At 44.8% G+C, this 20346-nt stretch overlaps 1 protein-coding gene across 3 annotated transcripts in view; it reads left to right on the top strand.

The window, feature by feature from the left end:
• The window catches only part of supt5h (SPT5 homolog, DSIF elongation factor subunit), a 73113-nt gene that overhangs the window by 23938 nt on the left and 28829 nt on the right, over positions 1–20346 (top strand). For all 3 annotated transcript variants that reach the window (XM_060943915.1, XM_060943916.1, XM_060943917.1), the window contains 8 exons: positions 78–148; positions 299–404; positions 507–600; positions 679–815; positions 1094–1249; positions 5306–5452; positions 5591–5737; positions 20054–20179. In XM_060943915.1, coding sequence (XP_060799898.1) covers positions 78–148; positions 299–404; positions 507–600; positions 679–815; positions 1094–1249; positions 5306–5452; positions 5591–5737; positions 20054–20179 — 984 coding nt within the window. The remainder of the gene's footprint in view (positions 1–77; positions 149–298; positions 405–506; positions 601–678; positions 816–1093; positions 1250–5305; positions 5453–5590; positions 5738–20053; positions 20180–20346) is intronic.

Here is a 20346-nt window from a genome sequence, read left to right as displayed (position 1 = left end):
TGCGCGTGCGTGCGTGTGTGTATCTCATTTGATCAAAAGAGTTTTCTGACCTAAAGTCCATTTCGTCACTCTCTCAGAAAGACTGGTTTGCAAAGAGAAAAAAGTTCAAGAGACCACCACAAAGGCTCTTTGATGCTGAGAAGATCAGGTAAGAGAGAATGAAGTGTCTCTCTGTAAGAGCGTTTCTCGGTTCCGGTGTTCTCATTAATGCTGTGATTTTTTTTTTTTTTTTTTTTTTTTTTATATTTTTTGGTTGAGAAATATCATTTCTATTAACATGGAATGTTATCATCTTTAGGTCACTTGGAGGCGAAGTTAGCCATGATGGTGATTTTATGATATTTGAAGGCAACCGATATAGTCGCAAAGGCTTCCTGTTTAAAAGCTTTGCCATGTCAGCTGTGGTAAGAGTCGGCTTATTCCAGCCCTGGTTATATTTAGGTTATCTAAGTGATGAGCGATTTGATTTAGGGTTAACTCTTATCCTAAATTGTTTTTTCCTGTAGATCACGGATGGCATTAAACCAACTCTTTCTGAACTGGAGAAGTTTGAGGATCAGCCTGAAGGCATTGACCTGGAAGTGGTGACTGAAACAACAGGTCTGAGCTATACTTTCGGAATGTGTGTTGGCCAGAGCTGCCGTTTTGAGATTTATTTAAGTGGTTTGATTTTGGCAGGTAAGGAACGAGAACACAACCTCCAGGCTGGGGACAATGTGGAGGTGTGTGAGGGTGAGCTGATCAATCTTCAGGGGAAAATTCTTAGTGTCGATGGTAACAAGATAACAATCATGCCCAGACATGAGGATCTGAAGGTACATGCACACACATTGATGTCTGTAATGTTGCTCCTGAATATATTGCTGTGATTTGTTGACTTGGGTATGCATCTGAATGAAGTAACCATTTCATTTCAGAGTATATAAAATAGTTATAATGGTAGTAATTTGTTTAAAAAAAAAAATTGCTGTTGTAGGGCCACTCAGTTTATTTATTACACTTTCAACACTCTGTAGCTGAAATCTCTGACGTTGAAAACAACTTCTCCAAAAAATATTTCTTCTTCTTTTTTTTTTTTTTTGTCTCTCTTCAGGACCCTCTAGAGTTTCCAGCTCATGAGTTGAAGAAGTACTTTCGTATGGGTGACCACGTGAAGGTCATTGCAGGCCGTTATGAAGGAGACACGGGTCTTATAGTTCGCGTTGAAGAAAACTTTGTCATTCTCTTCTCTGATCTCACAATGCACGAGGTGAGCTGCTTCACAACATCAGTGTTTTTTAAACTACAGCCAACCTCTAAGTTTGTAGCACTGTAGAACGTGCCCAGCCTTGGTTTTCCAATGGTCACTGTGCTTAATATCACACAGGATTTCAGAGACATACCAATGTATAATTGTTTTCAAGTCAACTTTATTGTCAAATATGCTATACATGCTCGACATGCAGCACAGATGAAATTTCAGTCCTCTCTGACCCACAGTGCAAACAGCCAATGCAATAAATAAAAATAGAATAATTGAAATAAACAATATAAACAGTATAAACACTCTAGATAAGAACTAGACATAGACTAAATACTCATATGTACACACAAAAATTGGTGCAAATAAACAGTCAAGGGCACTTGAGGTATAGCAGGTAAACATGAAATAAGCAGTATAAACAATAAACTAATAGCTGTTAAGGTGAGGTAGTGCAGAATAGTGCAAATGAGCGAGGTAAAGTGAAATGTGCAGTCCCTGAGTTCAGTGTGTTAATGAACGTTGAGAGAGTGTGTGTGTTGGGGGGGGTGGGACTGTGAGGGTGACATGTCAGATGCTGAAGGGGGGGCAGGGGTGTGTGCGAGCAGAATCTGTGGCAGAGGGGGGGAGGAGGGGCAGAACAGGGAGGGAGTTGAGCCTCCTGACTGCCTGGTGAAAGAAACTGTTCTTGAGCCTGCTGGTTTTGGCCCGGAGACTCCGCAGTCTCCTCCCCGACGGCAGCAGACTGAAGAGGCTGTGAGATGGGTGGGTGGGGTCACCTGCAATCTTGATGGCTTTGCGGGTGAGGCGGGAGTTATAAATATCCGTGAGAGAAGGGAGAGAGACACCAATGATCCTCTCAGCTGCTCTCACGATGTGCTGCAGAGTCTTGCAGCAGGACACGGTGCAGGCGCCGTACCACACGGTGATGCAGCTGGTCAGAATGTTCTCGATGGTGCCTCTGTAGAATGTGTGCATGATGGGGGCCGGGACTCTTGCTCTCCTCAGTTTGCAGAGGAAGTACAGATGCTGTTGGGCTTTTTTGGGCAGTGATGCGGTGTTGCTCCAGGACAGGTCTTCAGAGATGTGCACATCCAGAAACTTGGTGCTGCTCACCCTCTCCACTGCAGTACTGTCGATAGATAGTGGAGCATGCTGGGTGTGCGCTCTCCTGAAGGCCACAACAATCTCCATCTTCTCCACGTTCAGGCGGAGATTGTTGTCCTTGCACCACAAGGCCAAGCGGCTCACCTCACTCCTGTAGATTGTCTCATCGCCATTGTTGATGAGACCCACCACAGTCGTGTCATCCGCAAACTTGATGAAGAGATTAGAGTTGGATGTTGGTGTGCAGTCGTGGGTCAGCAGAGTGAAGAGGAGGGGGCTCAGCACACATCCTTGGGGGGGCCCCTGTGTTCAGTGTGATGGTGCTGGAGGAGTTGCTGCCGACCCGTACAGCCTGTGGTCTCCTCGTCAGGAAGTCCAGCAGCCAGTTGCACAGGGAGGTGTTGAGTCCCAGCTGGTCCAGTTTATGAATGAGCTGCTGAGGAATGATTGTGTTGAATGCTGAGCTGAAGTCTATGAACAGCATTCTGACATACGAGTCTTTTGTCTCCAGGTGGGTGAGAGCTGAGTGGAGGGCAGTGGAGATGGTGTCATCGGTCGAACGGTTGGACTGATATGCAAACTGGAAAGGGTTCAGGGCGGGGGGGAGGGCAGACTTGAATATGCCACATGACTAGCCGCTCGAAGCACTTCATGAGGATGGGAGTGCGTGCGACAGGGCGGTAGTCATTGAAGCAGGAGGGAGACAGCTTCTTCGGGACTGGGATGATGGTGGTGGCTTTGAGGCACGTGGGGACAACAGCCTGGCTCAGTGAGATGTTGATGTCTGTAAAGACATCTGTGAGCTCCTCGGCACAGTCTCTCAGGACACGACCAGGAATGTTATCAGGACCCGGGGCTTTTCGTGCATTTGTCGTCCTGAGAGCTCTCCTCACGCTGTCTGGGGACAGTGTCAACACCTGGTCGCCGGGAGGTGGTGGGGTCTTCTGTGCTGTGGTGCTGTTGTCTGCCTCAAAGCGAGCGAAGAAGTTGTTCAACTGATTCAGCAGAGACGTGGAGTTGTCACAGGTCTGTGGCGAGGGCCTGTAGTCTGTGATGGTCTGAATCCCCCGCCACAGGTTCCTGGAGTCTCTGCTTTCGTTGAAATAGTCAGCAATGTACCTGGAATACTGTCTCTTGGTCACCCTGATGCCTCGTGACAGGTTGGCCCTAGCTGTCCTCAGGCCCATTTTGTCCCCAGCTCTGAAGGTGGCGTTCCGAGCCCACAGGAGCCTGTGGACTTCCCCTGTCAGCCATGGCTTCTGATTGGCCCAAATGGAGATGGCTCTGGTGACTGTAACGTCGTCCATGCACTTCGTGTAGGCAGTGACGGTCTCCGTGTACTCCTGGAGATCTGTGGTGGTGTTGTAGGTGGCCACCTGTCTGAACATGCTCCAGTCAGTGGTGAAAAAACAGTCCTGGAGTGCCTCTGAAGACCCCTCTGGCCACACACATTATCTGCTTTGTAGCTGGTTTGGTGACTTTAACCAGTGGCCTGTATGCTGGCATTAGCATAAGTGGAGTGATCTGAGGCCCCAAGGTGGGGGAGGGGGAGGGCTTTGTAGGTGTCTTTATGCATGGTGTAAACATTGTCCAGAGTATTGTTTCCACATGTGGGGAAAGTTGATATGTCCATAGAGTTTTGGAAGCACGCTCTTGGGGCTTGCATGATTTGAAATCCCCAACCAGGATGAGAAAAGCATCTGGGTGGGCTGTCTGCTGCTCACTGATGTGCTGATAGAGTTCATTCAGTGTTTCACTCCTGTTGTTATTGGAGCCGGGAGGGATGTATATTGCTATTAGCAATATGGCTGTAAATTCCCTCGGCAGGTAGAATGGCCGGCACTTCTCATCTCGTCTCGTTATCTCTAGACGCTTTATCCTGTTCTACAGGGTCGTAGACAAGCTGGAGTCTATCCCAGCTGACCTACGGGCGAAAGGCGGGGTACACCCTGGACAAGTCGCCAGGTCACCACAGGGCCGACACATAAACACAAACAAACATTCACACTCACATTCACACCTACGGTCAATTTAGAGTCACCGGTTAACCTAACCTGCATGTCTTTGGACTGTGGGGGAAACCGGAACACCCACGTGGACACGGGGAGAACATGCAAACTCCGCACAGAAAGGCCCTCACCGGCCACAGGGCTCGAACCTGGACCTTCTTGCTGTGAGGCGACAGCGCTAACCACTACACCACCATGCCGCCCCTGGCCAGCACTTAATAATTATAAACTCCACCAGTGGTGAGCAGTGTTTGCAGACCACGACAGCAGGCATAACTGATGTAAACGCAGTCCTCCACTGCGACCCCCCCCGGATTAGCGCTTTGTCTGACCGGTAGCATGTTAGCCGGGCTAGCTGAATGGCACAGTCCGGGACGCTGTCGTTAAGCCATGTTTCCACAAACATGAGGACACAACACTCACTCAGACTTAGATGAGCGGAGCAGGCGGACATAATCCAGCTTGTTGTCCAGTGAGCGTACGTTGGCCAGAATGATGGTCGGGCTAGCCGGCTGGTGAGGGCTAGCTGCTAGCCTAGCCCGGATACCTCCGCGCTTGCCCCTCTTCTGCTTCCGCATGTTCCGTCTGTGGTGCTTCCACTGTGGGCTGGATGCATGAGTGGGGTCGGTGATTGAGCAGGCCTCCGGAGCAAACCGTAGTCACACAGCACTTCCGCGTCTGCTGGATTTATATCCGTGAATATAGTTCTGCGGATGTCGAGCAGAAACTCATGGGAGTATGTGCGCCTTAAGACTGATTGACGCAACAAAGACGAACAGATACACACTGTTTGAGAAAACAAACACGAAAACACTGTTCTGTCGGGACAGAGAGGAGCCGCTGCGTGTGTACGCGCCGCCATCAGTTTTATACTGTTATTCAATACATTATCAGATCAAATGATTTTATCTCACTGCTAAGACAAGTTGGTTCTTATTGTGTGTTGCAGCTTAAGGTCTTACCTCGGGACTTGCAGCTATGCTCAGAGACTGCATCTGGGGTGGATGCAGGAGGACAGCATGAATGGGGGGAGCTGGTACAGCTAGATCCACAAACTGTGGGCGTCATTGTTCGGCTGGAGAGAGAGACCTTCCAGGTAGTAGCTGTCCAATCACCTGAGGGGCTCTTCCCCATGAGTTCTCACATATCATTCAGATCACATCTGTAAGTGTGTGAAAGTCTGTATGGTGCTTTGATTCTCGTCCTGTGATCTGTGGACCTTCCGCGTTCCCAGGTACTTAACATGCATGGTAAGGTGCTAACGGTGCGGCACCAGGCAGTGAATAGACGGAAGGACAATCGCTTTGCTGTCGCCCTGGACTCTGAGCAGAACAACATCCATGTAAAAGACATTGTCAAAGTCATAGATGGACCACATTCGGTAAGCGAAGATCATCCTGTACGTCTCACTGAACTGAAGAATAGCATCCAGTATCTTTGTCAAAATGTTTTGTAAGCATTATTATTATTATTATAATATAGGGGGGTGTAATGGAGACTCCAGCTCTGGGGAGGAACAGCTTCTTCCTCACACATGCATACATACACCCCCAAGTTGCTGCTAACATACTGATCACTTTACATTCAGGACTGTAAATGCAATTATTACAATCTGTGCAATATCTGCTTACACTGCACGTGTGCGTGCGCACATGTATTTTATTTATATTCTTTTTACTGCTGCTGTTTTCTGAGTGCTATCAAAGGAATTTTCATTGTATAACTACAGTGACAGTAAATTTTTATTATTATTATTATTATCATCATCTCTCGCAGGTCATAAGAGAAAGGGACAAGAACGGTTCAGCAAAATTACTTTAAACAGAAATCCTAAACTGAAATGCACTCAAAAGAAATCGTGCATGACTTTGAGTCATCGTGGTCCCTCACACTTACTAGAGTGAGATGGGTATCTGGAGTCGTGCCTGAAAGCGGTCATGTTACTCAACTGTGAAGTGACTCAAACTCCCATAAATCAGTTCAGTAGTTTCTACAACAGAAATATTTTAAGGACAGTGTTTGTGTTTCGTGGTTTCTTAACATAATGTTTCATAAAAAAACTGTGATTGATTGAGAAAAGAGTAAAGCTGAAACAGGGAATTATAGCTGTTGTAATGGGTAACAGGAGCTAACTTGTATTGCAGGTGTGGTTTTTTTTATGGCAGCATTACAAGTTTGGTGTAAAGCAGTAATTATGTTGAAATCGAAGCATTTCTTCTTCTTTTGGCTGCTCCTGATTGGGGTCGCCACAGCAGGTCTTTCGTCTCCATTGCTCCCTGTCTTCCGCATCCTTCTCTACCACACCTGCCACTTTCATGTCCTCTCTCCTCACATCCATGTATCTCCTCTTTGGCCTTCTTCATTTTCGTGTGCCTGGCAGCTCCATCCTCAACATTCTCCTTCCCACATGCTCTGCATCTCTCGTCTCATCATTCCCAAGCTCTCCACATGTGCTGTCCCTCTGATGTGCTCGTTCCTTATCCTGTCCAACCTCGTCACTCCCATCGCAAACCTTAAACCTCAACTCCGCCACCTCCAACTTTGCCTCCTGTCCAGGGTCCGATTTTCCCGCGTGCCCGCAGCACGTAACATTTTGGGCGGGCACGGAATTTTTTTATAGATGGGTGCCCGTCTGGCCACCAACTTTTTGAGACAAATTTTCATCAAAATTATTCCTAATAAACTAATTGATATATGAAATATGCGTTAAACAGTCAGAAATCGGAGCGAAAAAGGACCGGGTGAAGACACCGGTGCCTAAACATCGCTTCCGGGTGTGAGGCACGTTGACCAGGGGAATCCCAACCTCATTCATCTCATCTCATTATCTGTAGCCGCTTTATCCTGTTCTATAGGGTCGCAGGCAAGCTGGAGCCTATCCCAGCTGACTACGGGCGAAAGGCGGGGTACACCCTGGACAAGTCGCCAGGTCATCACAGGGCTGACACATAGACACAGACAACCATTCACACTCGCATTCACACCTACGGTCAATTTAGAGTCACCAGTTAACCTAACCTGCATGTCTTTGGACTGTGGGGGAAACCGGAGCACCCGGAGGAAACCCACGCGGACACGGGGAGAACATGCAAACTCCACGCAGAAAGGCCCTCGCCGGCCACGGGGCTCGAACCCAGACCTTCTTGCTGTGAGGCGACAGCGCTAACCACTACACCACCGTGCCACCCCGGAATCCCAACCTTATTAATAAAAACTGGGGGTTGCCCTCTTCTGATTGGTTAGTTGGACAGGAAGTATATAATTGTAGCCAATCAAAACCCAGCATTTAGCGTCACATTACCCGCCGACATAAAGCCTAGATCCAAGGCCATCAAATCAATGAGTGACCTAGGATACGCGTGATATATGTGTACTATGCGTACTACATCATCAAAAGATGAGCACGTTGTTTTGCTGGCCGACCTCGTTTTATTAGGAGCAGTTTGATTGAATACAGCCAATCAAATGCGCTGTTAGAAGGGGCTGAGTCACATGATACAAAATGTCCTCCTTGCAGAGGTGGTTAAATTCAGAAATAAACCCCCCTCCTGCAAAACTTAGGAGGAAATCTGAGGAGAGGAAGCAAAAAAAGAAGGAATATGAAGAGACGAGAGAGAGAGAGAGAGAGAGAGAAGCTTTAAGGATGCTTGAGTGCAAGAATTTCCCTGGTTACTGCATGACAAGAAGAGTGGAATGTTCTGCAAAGTCTGCAGGTAGAACACCCCCCCCCCCCCCCCCCCCCCCCCCCGAAGTATCTACAGTTTTCCAAAAAACAAAATGACAGATTATGTGAATGCTAGCTTTCATGTGGAGAAAAATTCCTTCAACCCAAATTATTACTAATTATGTAATTGATGAATTTTATTTACTGCTGGAGTGTACTGAGCTGAAGAGCTCAGAATCTGGTTGCTATATACATTTTGTTCATTTTTATATAGTTTTTTTCTGGAGCTAGAAAAATATATTAAACTAGAAAAGCACTCGGAGAGCGCAGACCTCCGCCAAGAATCCTTTAAAAAAAAATCCGGGATCCAGAAGGTGATCCGGATCACCACCAAAATTTAACGGATTGTTACTTGTGCCCAGTCACACCTCTGGAAAAAATGTTAGAGCAATCCGTTCATAACTTTTTCCGTAATGTTGCTAACAGACAAACCAACGCTACCGAAAACATAACCACCTTGGCGGAGGTAAAAAATAGTTAAAAGTATACATTAAATTTTTAACTCCAGGTGTCACCAAATTGCACTAAATAGGCTCTAATTTTTAAATTTTTTTCTGGGGGGGCATGCCCCTGCTACATTTCAGGCACTTAAGCTTTCTGCCAGGCACTTAACTTTTTTAAAGTTGAGTGCCCAAATGGCTTGCAACTTTTTGGCCTAAAGGTCATACACTGCTCCTGTCTCTTCGTTAAGGGTACGGTCTCCAATCCATACATCACAGCTGATCTCGCTACTGTCTTATACATCTTACCTTTCACTTTTCCTGGGACTTTCCTATCACGAACGACTCCCGAAATCCTTCTCCAACTGCTCTATCCTTCACTACACTCTCATCCCCATTCTCACTGATGCACATGTATTCTGTTTTGCTACGGCTCACCTTCATTCCTCTTCGTTCCAATGCATACCTCCATCTCTCCAAACCCAACTCAACCTCCTTTCCACTTTCATCACATATCACAATATCATCCACAAACATCATGTTCCATGGTGACTCTTGCCTCACTTCGTCCATCTCCTAACGAGATTGTTTAATAAGATCACAATCTTCTGGCAGACTTCCATGACCACTCAATGCTCGTCTCATTTCTTCCCTAAACTCCTGATGATCAACCTCCTTTTAGTTTCCACCACTTAATCTTCGGCTCCACTATTTCACACTTTCCTCTTTTTCAAGCTCATCCTGCACACGGCTACTCGATGTTGTCTAGCTACACTCTCCCCTGCCATCACTTTACAGTCTCCAATCTCCTTCAGGTTACCCCTTCTGCAGTGTATGTAGTCCATCTGTGTACATCTTCCTCCACTCTAAGGGCCTGTGCATGCTCTGGCGACAAGGCTTTCGCAGATAGCTTTTCGCAGACAGTTGTAATTTATCGTTGAGCGGGGAGTAATAGGCGTGCGCGATGTTATTCACCGCCACAACGCAAGGGGGCGCGAAGTCGCGAAATCGCTAGGAGTAGTTGGTGGGTGTGGTTAGTGGAGTGTTTATCCTCCGGTTACTTATAATGACTAGAACTGGAGTCGTATAGATGTACGTACTTCCTCACTTCCTCGATCAACCGCTCTTCATGCTGCTCCATCTTCGCTCGTGTTTTTAAAAATGGCGGTCGTGAAAACAAAACAAACCGGGAAAGTAGGGAAGCGGAAGTGCGTGTACAGCGGATGTAGAGTGGGCCAATCGGAGCCCTCTTGTCTGCGACACTGTCTGCGAGGCTTCTGCGGTGGTCGCAGTTTTTGGGAGGTGCGCGCAGAGCGTCTGCGAAGGCGGGGGGGCTATGCAGACACTATCTGCGAGGACTGTGTTGTCGGCATAAATTGGCCTTTAAATGTCACCCTGTGCTGCTCTTTCTTCTCAAAGTATGTACTGACTATTGCCAAATTCATCCTCTTTGAAAAATCAGCCACCATTTGCCCTTCCACATTTCTTTCTCTCTCTCTCTCTCTCTCTCTCTCTCTCACCATATCTGCTCATCACATCCTCATCTCCTCTGTTTCCCTCGCCAACATGTCTGTTGAAATCTGCTGCTATCAGCACGCGCTCCTCCCTCAGTATACTTTCTACCACTTCATCCATCTTTTCCCAGAAAGACACTTTCTCCTCATTCTTACATCCAACCTATAGGGCGTACGCGCACACAACATTGATTACCACTCCTTGAATCTCCAACTTCATGCCTATCACTCTATCTGACACCCTTTTCACATCAATCACACTGTTGAACAATTTGTCCCTCAAAACAATACCAACACCATTTCTCTTTCCATCCAATGCATCCACCTCCAATATTCTTGGCCTTGCTTCCTTTCCACCTCGTCTCCTGCACACACAATGTCCAATTTCCTTCTTTCCATCATGCCTGCTAACTCTCTCGCTCTGCCAGTGTTCTACCCTCAATTCTAAGCTCCTTTCCTTCCATCTTTCATGCTGTCTCCTAACACTCCTCCCCCCTCTCTTTTTCCTTCTCCATTTTGGCACAAGAGTAGCATACTTTCCACCGGCACCTTGTTGGCCAAAAGTACCGGAGGCGGCCGTTGTTAACCCGGGCCCCGACCGATCCGGTATGGCATTTCTCTTTTCAATCCACATGTTAGATTTGGCACAGTTTTATGCCGGATGCCCTTCCTGACACAACCCGCTCCAATTTATCCAGGCTTGGGACTGGCACCAAGAGTATGCTTATGCACCCCCAATGGCTGGATTAAAATTAAGTCATCAAATTGAAGCATTTCATGATTTTTAATTTGGTTGTGTGTGTGTGTGTGTGTGTGTTAATAATAAAAATAAATATACACACACACACACGTGCCATAGAGTGTACACTGATTGGTGTACGTGTTGTTTTTCGATGGCACTATTGGTTTTCTCACCATGCTGACGTTACATCAGAGACACAGCTTTGATAAGTCCACCGACATGTTTCCACATTCAAATAATCAGTCGAGTTGGGCAAAATTTTTAAATACATTCAACTAATTTAAAGGAAAGGTTTGAAAGATGATGAAAGATTCATTAGTGCGGAGTTGTCCGTGTTGATTGAATACATTTAGCTTTGTCCATATGTCTGTACTTTGCATAAATCAACAAGTGCATTGGGATTGTTACTTTTAATTAATATTGGTGCAAAAAATTAAAGATTTACAGATGTGCAATCGGCTAAAATGAGATCTTGGCCAAATATAGACTAATAATGTTAGACCTATTTAAAAATTAAATGGTTGCAGTTAGCCTCGACTAGGTCTAACATACTGATAATAGATCGTATTAGTTCGGGATTTTAGTGTTTGATTAGGTCAAGTCAAACACGTTAATGTTAACATTTAATGACCTAGGTTTTCTATAGACCTACGGTATATCTCTAGAGTCTCGATCTCCATCCGTTATCTGTAGCCGCTTATCCTGTGCAGGGTCGCAGGCAAGCTGGAGCCTATCCCAGCTGACTATGGGCGAGAGGTGGGGTACACCCTGGACAAGTCGCCAGATCATCGCAGGGCTGACACACAGAGACAAGCTACCATTCACGGTCAATTTAGAGCCACCAATTAGCCTAACCTGCATGTCTTTGGACTGTGGAGGGGAGGGGGGGACTGGCGCACCTGGAGGAAACCCACACAGACACGGGGAGAACATGCCAACTCCACACAGAAAGGCCCCTGTCGGCCGCTGGGCTCGAACCCAGAACCTTCTTGCTGTGAGGTGACAGTGCTAACCACTACACCACCGTGCTTGCCCAGAGTCTTGATCTATTGGTCCTAAATTTTTGATTGAATTCATTTAAAGGGATAGTTCGGGATTTTTGACATGAATCTATATGGTATCCCCGTCAGCAGTGTCGTGCATCCACACTGACTTACCCCCGACAGTGTTCTGTGAGCCTAGATATTGTACAGTGTTGGTCAGTGCACAAGTAGTTCCGGCAGGTTTCCTGGGGTCTGCAAAGTAACACGTTTTTCTTCTCAAAACAGCTCGTGTTCGAATGAGTGATTTATTAGCATAACAAAACCCTTGTAGTCCAAAAAGTCACACCTGGTAATTGCTTGGGGCTACTTTCTCTCAATAGCGATCAGTGCGCGCTGTCACTGTCAACAGTTGTGTGCGAGCTAGCCAACAACTTTCATTAGTTGTTCGACAGTGTTTAGCGGCAGCAAATTGCTTTCCTCCTCAGTATACAAGTGCGCTTCCATGGCAGGGAAAAAGAAACTACCACTGCTGCCTATGTAGTGCCCTATTTATACAAATAGGAGTCATTCAGGATTCAGCCATGTTTTTGCTCCGTGTCATGGCTGAATCCTGAATGACTCCTATTTGTATAAATAGGGCACTACATAGGCAGCAGTGGTAGTTTCTTTTTCCCTGCCATGGAAGCGCACTTGTATACTGAGGAGGAAAGCAATTTGCTGCCGCTAAACACTGTCGAACAACTAATGAAAGTTGTTGGCTAGCTCGCACACAACTGTTAACAGTGACAGCGCGCACTGATCGCTATTGAGAGAAAGTAGCCCCAAGCAATTACAAGGTGTGACTTTTTGGACTACAAGGGTTTTGTTATGCTAATAAATCACTCATTCGAACACGAGCTGTTTTGAGAAGAAAAACGTGTTACTTTGCAGACCCCAGGAAACCTGCCGGAACTACTTGTGCACTGACCAACACTGTACAATATCTAGGCTCACAGAACACTGTCGGGGGTAAGTCAGTGTGGATGCACGACACTGCTGACAGGGATACCATATAGATTCATGTCAAAAATCCCGAACTATCCCTTTAATCCTACAACTTCGAGATCTGCTTATGTTCTGGACAACAGCGATGCTCAGTTCTATGAGCCTCTTGCAGCTTTAACCCTTTGGGTTCAAGAGCTTCGCCGGCAAAGCTCGATAGGTTTAGAATGAGTCGGTCATGTATTTTAGATAAATACATTGAGTTTTTCATCATACAAGCCTGATAAATATATTGACACTTTTTTTTTTTTTTTACACTTTACTGTGTGCCTAGTGCCAAATAATATTATAGTTTTGAGATTACCTAAATTAGATGAAACTTGTCACCTTCCTCAGTCACACCAGAGTCGGAGTGCTGAGTGCCCACTTGCATTCATAGAAGACTATTCACATGTTAACAGCATGATAATCACTTTCGCTCTTTCAGTTTCGATTGGCTTCTCTTTCGTGGTGGGAACAACCACCGTAAACAGGATAAACTCTGTCAGCCATAGTTTAAGCTATTTGGAGGTGAAACTTATTGTGAGATGGCACACATTTTATGCACGTCGGCTGATCCAGGACAGCGATTCAATTCACGATTCATTTCATGACTCAGGACAGCGATTCAGTTCAATCTTGAGAACTGTGACACGGTGCTGGGATTTTTATTTATTTATTTATTACTTTGACTCGATCCAGCTAAAGATCAGCTCGAGTAAGTGTAAATATTTCTTCTATTTATTATGAGCAGATCGGTTGATATGCATGCGCTGTATTGCATGCACAGGAAAAATGACTGACTGAGCGGTTTTTCCAGAGTAAGTATTTTCCTAAAAAAAAAAGTTCATTTTGCTTTATTTTGAGTTGAGAGTAAAATTTGGAGTTGAAGTGGGGGCAAAATCACAGTAATTGTGTAACAGAGTTGGTTGTGGCTCAATGGAGTAAAATAGTAAAAGAGTTCATTTCAGAACACACTGAATAGAGTCAAATACCAGATAAATGAAGATGTAAAAAGCAGTTTTAGAACTGTGTTGGAATGTGTGAAAAAACATGACCTTACCCATTGGCACTTGACCTGATGGCATTAAGATTTGGCAGAGGGAGGGGTTTTTACCCTTCTCATTGAATACCCCTCCCACTGCCAACCCTTTATCCCAAAACAATAGGACATGCAGTGGGGCAAAAAAGTATTTAGTCAGTCACCAATTGTGCAAGTTCTCCCACTTAAAAAGATGAGAGAGGCCTGTAATTTTCATCATAGGTACACCTCAACTATGAGAGACAGAATGAGAAAAAAAAATCCAGAAAATCACACTGTCTGATTTTTAAAGAATTTATTTGCAAATTATGGTGGAAAATAAGTATTTGGTCAATAACAAAAGTTCATCTCAATACTTTATATACCCTTTGTTGGCAATGACGGAGGTCAAACGTTTTCTGTAAGTCTTCACAAGGTTTTCACACACTGTTGCTGGTATTTTGGCCCATTCCTCCATGCAGATCTCCTCTAGAGCAGTGATGTTTTGGGGCTGTCGCTGGGCAACACGGACTTTCAACTCCCTCCAAAGATTTTCTATGGGGTTGAGATCTGGAGACTGGCTAGGCCACTCCAGGACCTTGAAATGCTTCTTACGAAGCCACTCCTTCGTTGCCCGGGCGGTGTGTTTGGGATCATTGTCATGCTGAAAGACCCAGCCACGCTTCATCTTCAATGCCCTTGCTGATGGAAGGAGGTTTTCACTCAAAATCTCACGACACATGGCCCCATTCATTCTTTCCTTTACACGGATCAGTCGTCCTGGTCCCTTTGCAGAAAAACAGCCCCAAAGCATGATGTTTCCACCCCCATGCTTCACAGTAGGTATGGTGTTCTTTGGATGCAACTCAGCATTCTTTCTCCTCCAAACACGACAAGTTGAGTTTTTACCAAAAAGTTCTATTTTGGTTTCATCTGACCATGACATTCCCAATCCTCTTCTGGATCATCCAAATGCTCTCTAGCAAACTTCAGACGGGCCTGGACATGTACTGGCTTAAGCAGGGGGACACGTCTGGCACTGCAGGATTTGAGTCCCTGGCGGCGTAGTGTGTTACTGATGGTAGCCTTTGTTACTTTGGTCCCAGCCCTCTGAAGGTCATTCACTAGGTCCCCCCGTGTGGTTCTGGGATTTTTGCTCACCGTTCTTGTGATCATTTTGACCCCACGGGGTGAGATCTTGCATGGAGCCCCAGATCGAGGGAGATTATCAGTGGTCTTGTATGGCTTCCATTTTCTAATAATTGCTCCCACAGTTGATTTCTTCACACCAAGCTGCTTACCTATCGCAGATTCAGTCTTCCCAGCCTGGTGCAGGTCTACAATTTTGTTTCTGGTGTCCTTTGACAGCTCTTTGGTCTTGGCCATAGTGGAGTTTGGAGTGTGACTGTTTGAGGTTGTGGACAGGTGTCTTTTATACTGATAACGAGTTCAAACAGGTGCCATTAATACAGGTAACGAGTGGAGGACAGAGGAGCCTCTTAAAGAAGTTGTTACAGGTCTGTGAGAGCCAGAAATCTTGCTTGTTTGTAGGTGACCAAATACTTATTTTACCGAGGAATTTACCAATTAATTCATTAAAAATCCTACAATGTGATTTCCTGGATTCTTTCCCCCCATTCTGTCTCTTAGTTGAAGTGTACCTATGATGAAAATTACAGGCCTCTCTCATCTTTTTAAGTGGGAGAACTTGCACAATTGATGGCTGACTAAATACTTTTTTGCCCCACTGTAATTTTTTTTGATGGCCAGTTAATTGTCCAAATGAATGGAGCAGATTTAAGTTTTTGTGCTTGATGCATTCCTAAGACTGAACAGAATCACCTCAAGTGACCAAAACGGTTCGTCACAATGGGTAAGGTCATGGTTTTTCACACATTCCAACACAGTTCTAAAACTGCTTTTTACAACATCTTCTTTTATTTTTTTTTTTAAAAGTACAATCGTGACATGCATACTACAGAGATATTATTGTAGCTGAACTTGTGCTAAATATAAAAAAAAAAATCATATGACTTTGAAAATACTGCTTAGATTTGTTAAAATTAACAACAAAATCAGAGCATGCCAAAATCATTAGTGTGTTAGAAAATACCTTCAGACCCCAGAGGGTTAACCAGTTATTTTCTCTCTCATGCATTTGTAGACATCGCTGCTTTTTACACTTGCATTTACCTTGCTCTGCTGACTCGTTGTTGTTGTTGTTGTTGTAAAGCAGGGGTGGGCAATTATTTTTTCCATAGGGCCGCATGAGAAACAGAAAATTTTGTGGAGGGCCGGACCATAAGGCTGAACTAAATTCTGCATAATATTAATTGTATTTCTTTATATAAAGCAGTAAATATCATTGTTTTTACAAGCTGCTAAGACTGGTAAGAGTCTGGAAAAAATGAGGTTGCCTTACAAAAAATGTCATTTATTCAATCAAATTTCCCAAAACAATGGTTAACAAAATGTGAACGTTTGTGCCTTTTTTTTTTTTTCAGTCACATTCACCCCAAAACACAATAAAGACATCACAATATTGTCTTTCTACTCCAAATATCAAGCAAGATACATCATATTATAATAATGATGCCCACATTTGTAGTCTGATCACCTCATTTGGTGTTTTTTATTTGTTCAGTGAGAGAAATCTGGTCTCTGTTGGTCTTTAACGAGTGCATCAGAGTCAGGTTGAATGTCTGAGGTGGAGATGCGAAGCACAGCTGACAGATGATCATCAGTCCATTCAGTGTAGGAATCAGATCTACAGATCGGCTCGGGCTCCGGCGCCTGCTGGTGACGTCACACTGTGATTGGCTGGACCGTTTGAAGGATGACGTACAAGTTTGTGGTTGGTCTGGACAAATTGCGGGATTAGGTTTCGTGAGATTTCATGTCATGTTCATGTCGCGCGCATTGCGTTTTTGTTGAACACAACTTCAAAATAAAAGCAATGCACATTCAGTCCATGCATGAGGTAAAATTAGAAAATGCGTTTATTTTGTAACTTCTAATTAACCTTACGTGGGCCGGTCAGAATGAACCAAAGGGCCGGATGCGGCCTGTGGGCCGGAAAATGCCCAGGCCTGTTGTAAAGCCTAGGTCACAACCGGACGTACAATTTTTTTTGGCTGTGCGATTTTTGGCGTTTCCCAAATCGCTGGGTTTTTTTTTTTTCGTGGAGAAAGACGCGTGTTGGCCGTAAGTTTGTCTTGCAACCTGAAAAAAAAGTAAGCGCCCGTAGAGTTTGTTTGACATGACAAAGAACTTCTGCGGCCAGTCTAAGGCTCGAAAATCAGCACATCACATGCGCGCCCTCCGTGCGTTTCTTGTTTTTTGCACGTAGACCGGCCGTAGGAGCACGTACGGCCGGTTGTGACCGAGGCATAATATAGATATTGGGCAGTGCCTAAATGCTGAGCTCTTGATGAGTGTATGAGCAAAATATTTGCAAGGGCACAAAATCAACCTGAGTAGAAATAATAAAAAAAAAAATATTAGTAAATAAGCTTAACTAATCCAGTTTTTCCACAAGACTTGAAGGTTGAGCTTGGCTAAACTTGGTTCAGTCGCAGGCATCGAGAATTCTCACGTTACAGTTTCAAAGAATAGAAACCTATAACTCACCATTTCATTGGGACTTTTCCTCAAGCAATTCCAAAATGGTTATGGACTTTTATTCTGTTGTACGATTGTGATTTGTAAGAAAGTAAGATACTAGGCGGCACGGTGGTGTAGTGGTTAGCGCTGTCGCCTCACAGCAAGAAGGTCCTGGGTTCGAGCCCCGGGGCCAGCGAGGGCCTTTCTGTGCGGAGTTTGCATGTTCTCCCCGTGTCCGCGTGGGTTTCCTCCGGGTGCTCCGGTTTCCCCCACAGTCCAAAGACATGCAGGTTAGGTTAACTGGTGACACTAAATTGAGCGTAGGTGTGAGTGTGAATGGTTGTCTGTGTGCAGCCCTGTGATGACCTGGCGACTTGTCCAGGGTGTACACCGCCTTTCGCCCGTAGTCAGCTGGGATAGGCTCCAGCTTGCCTGCGACCCTGTAGAAGGATAAAGCGGCTAGAGATAATGAGATGAGATGAGTAAGATACTAGAAGTGTTTTTAATACCAAGCTTCTAAGTACGAAAACAAAAAGTAGCAAAAACACTCAATGTTGTTAGTGACCTGGATGCACACATGCATCAGGGAATCCTGCCAAAACCACAGGGTCTCAAGTTTTATTATTTTTTTTCTGCCAGCATATAATCTTGGAAATTTGTGAAGGAAAAACTGAAACTGTCGTGAATATTTTCCACAAAATGTATTTGCAAATAATCCCACGTTATTAACAGTATTTATTTAATAGCAGGGAGCTCTAGGAATAAGGCAGAGTGTGACTATGACCCACACTAAGTGTGCTGTGATTTGGTCAGCATGTGTTACTTCCACTGGAAGTTGGCAACATTCATTAGTACTCGCTAAGGCGCACTTTGTTTCCATGGCGGAACATGTGTCAAGGGCGCAGATAAATTTAGGCATAGCGTTGGTTCTGGAGGGCAGGGTACAGGGCTCTGGTAAAATAAACTGGCTGGAACACTGTTCTATTCGAGATTCTTAAAGCAGGATGTCTGTGTAGTTAATATATAAATTATGACTGTGATGAAACCCAAAAGAAGTTCAGCTGTTCCTGTAGGATTTTACTGACATCTTGGTTGCATCCTTCTGCAAAGGCCATGATCCAAAAAGTATGACTAGGATTTCACTGTTGAATGGTATTGATCAGGAGACGTGTACAAAAAATTAGGTTAGATATTAGTAGGAACACAGTGAAGACACTTATCAACACCTGGATAAAATATGGTTCATTACTGAGCAAAGGACGTCCCTCAGAGTGATGAACACAAGGAGAAATCTGCTCAAGGAGGCTGCCAGTAGGCCTACAGCACCATTAAAGGAGCTGAAGGAATTACTGGTTGCTCCCTACATGTGACAATCCCTTGTATTCTTCACATGCTTGAGCCAGTCTGGTAATTCTCCAATTATCTCTCTCTCATCAAACGAGGTGTTTCTGTCTGCAGAAAGTCTGCTCACTGGATGCTTTTACCTTATTGCATCGTTCAGAATAAACTTTAGAGGCTATTGTGTGTGTAAAAATCCCAGATCAGCACTTGTACTCAAACCAGCCCCTCTGGCACCAACAGTTGTGCCGCTGTCAGTGTATGACCTTTAGGCCAAAAAGTTGCAAGTCATTTGGGCACCCAGCTTTAAAAAGTTAAGTGCCCGGCAGAAAGCTTAAGTGCCTGAAATGTAGCAGGGGCATGCCCCCCCAGAAAAAAATTGAAAATTAGAGCCTATTTAGTGCTCTGGGGGGTGGGTTTCTACCTGCAGACTTTGCAGAACATTCCACTCTTCTTGTCATGCAGTAACCAGGGAAATTCTTGCACTCAAGCATCCTTAAAGCTTCTCTCTCGTCTCTTCATATTCCTTCTTTTTTTGCTTCCTCTCCTCAGATTTCCTCCTAATTTTTGCAGGAGGGGGGTTTATTTCTGAATTTAACCACCTCTGCAAAGAAGGACATGTTGTATCATGTGACATAACGCATTTGATTGGCTGTATTCGCAAGTGGACTAATCAAATTGCTCCTACTAAAACGAGGTCGGCCAGCAAAACAACGTGCTCATCTTTTGATGACGTAGTACGCATAGTACACATGTATCACGCGTAGCCTAGGTCTCTTATTGATTTGATGGCCTTGGATCTAGGCTTTATGTCGGCGGGTAATGTGACGCTAAATGCTGGGTTTTGATTGGCTACAATTATGTACTTCCTGTCCAACTAACAAATCAGAAGAAGGCAACCCCCAGTTTTTATTAATAAGGTTGGGATTCCGGGGCGTCAATGTGCCTCACACCCGGAAGCGATGTTTAGGCCCCGGTGTCTTCACCCGGTCCCTTTTCGCTCCAGTTTCTGACTGTTTAACGCATATTTCATATATCAATATTAGTTTATTAGGGATAATTTTGATGATAAATTTGTCTCAAAAAGTTGGTGGCCAGACGGACACCCATTTATAAAAAAAAAAAATTCCATGCCCGTGTTGTGTAGTGTAGTGGCCGTGTTGTTTGACAGGTGCACTAGGTGTCTTGTGTGCTGTCAAAGTGAGGAAGTGTATCCTTCAAAGAATGGTATCTGCAATAGAATTAATGTTAAAAAAAAAAAGTGTTAGGTCATTGGAAGTAACCACTCTTAATGGTTGTGTGTGCTTGACAGGGCAGAGAGGGAGAAATTCGACATCTCTTCCGGGGGTTTGCATTCCTTCACTGTAAGAAGCTTGTTGAAAATGGAGGCATGTTTGTCTGTAAGACACGCCATCTTGTGCTGGCTGGGGGTTCAAAGGTAAGTGTCAATAAAGCCTGTGGTATGGTGGGGTCTCCCCATATAACCATTAAAACTCTGTGCTTTTCCTCGACATACCACTCTAAAATAACTTGAAGTGCGAAAATGGCCCCTGTGTTTTTACTTATAGAATTAATAATGCTAAATTTATAAGAGAAATTACTGTC

This window comes from Neoarius graeffei, chromosome 17 (assembly GCF_027579695.1).
Source record: "Neoarius graeffei isolate fNeoGra1 chromosome 17, fNeoGra1.pri, whole genome shotgun sequence".
NCBI classification, from domain to species: Eukaryota; Metazoa; Chordata; class Actinopteri; order Siluriformes; family Ariidae; genus Neoarius; species Neoarius graeffei.
This window is presented reverse-complemented; position numbering and strand designations above follow the sequence as displayed.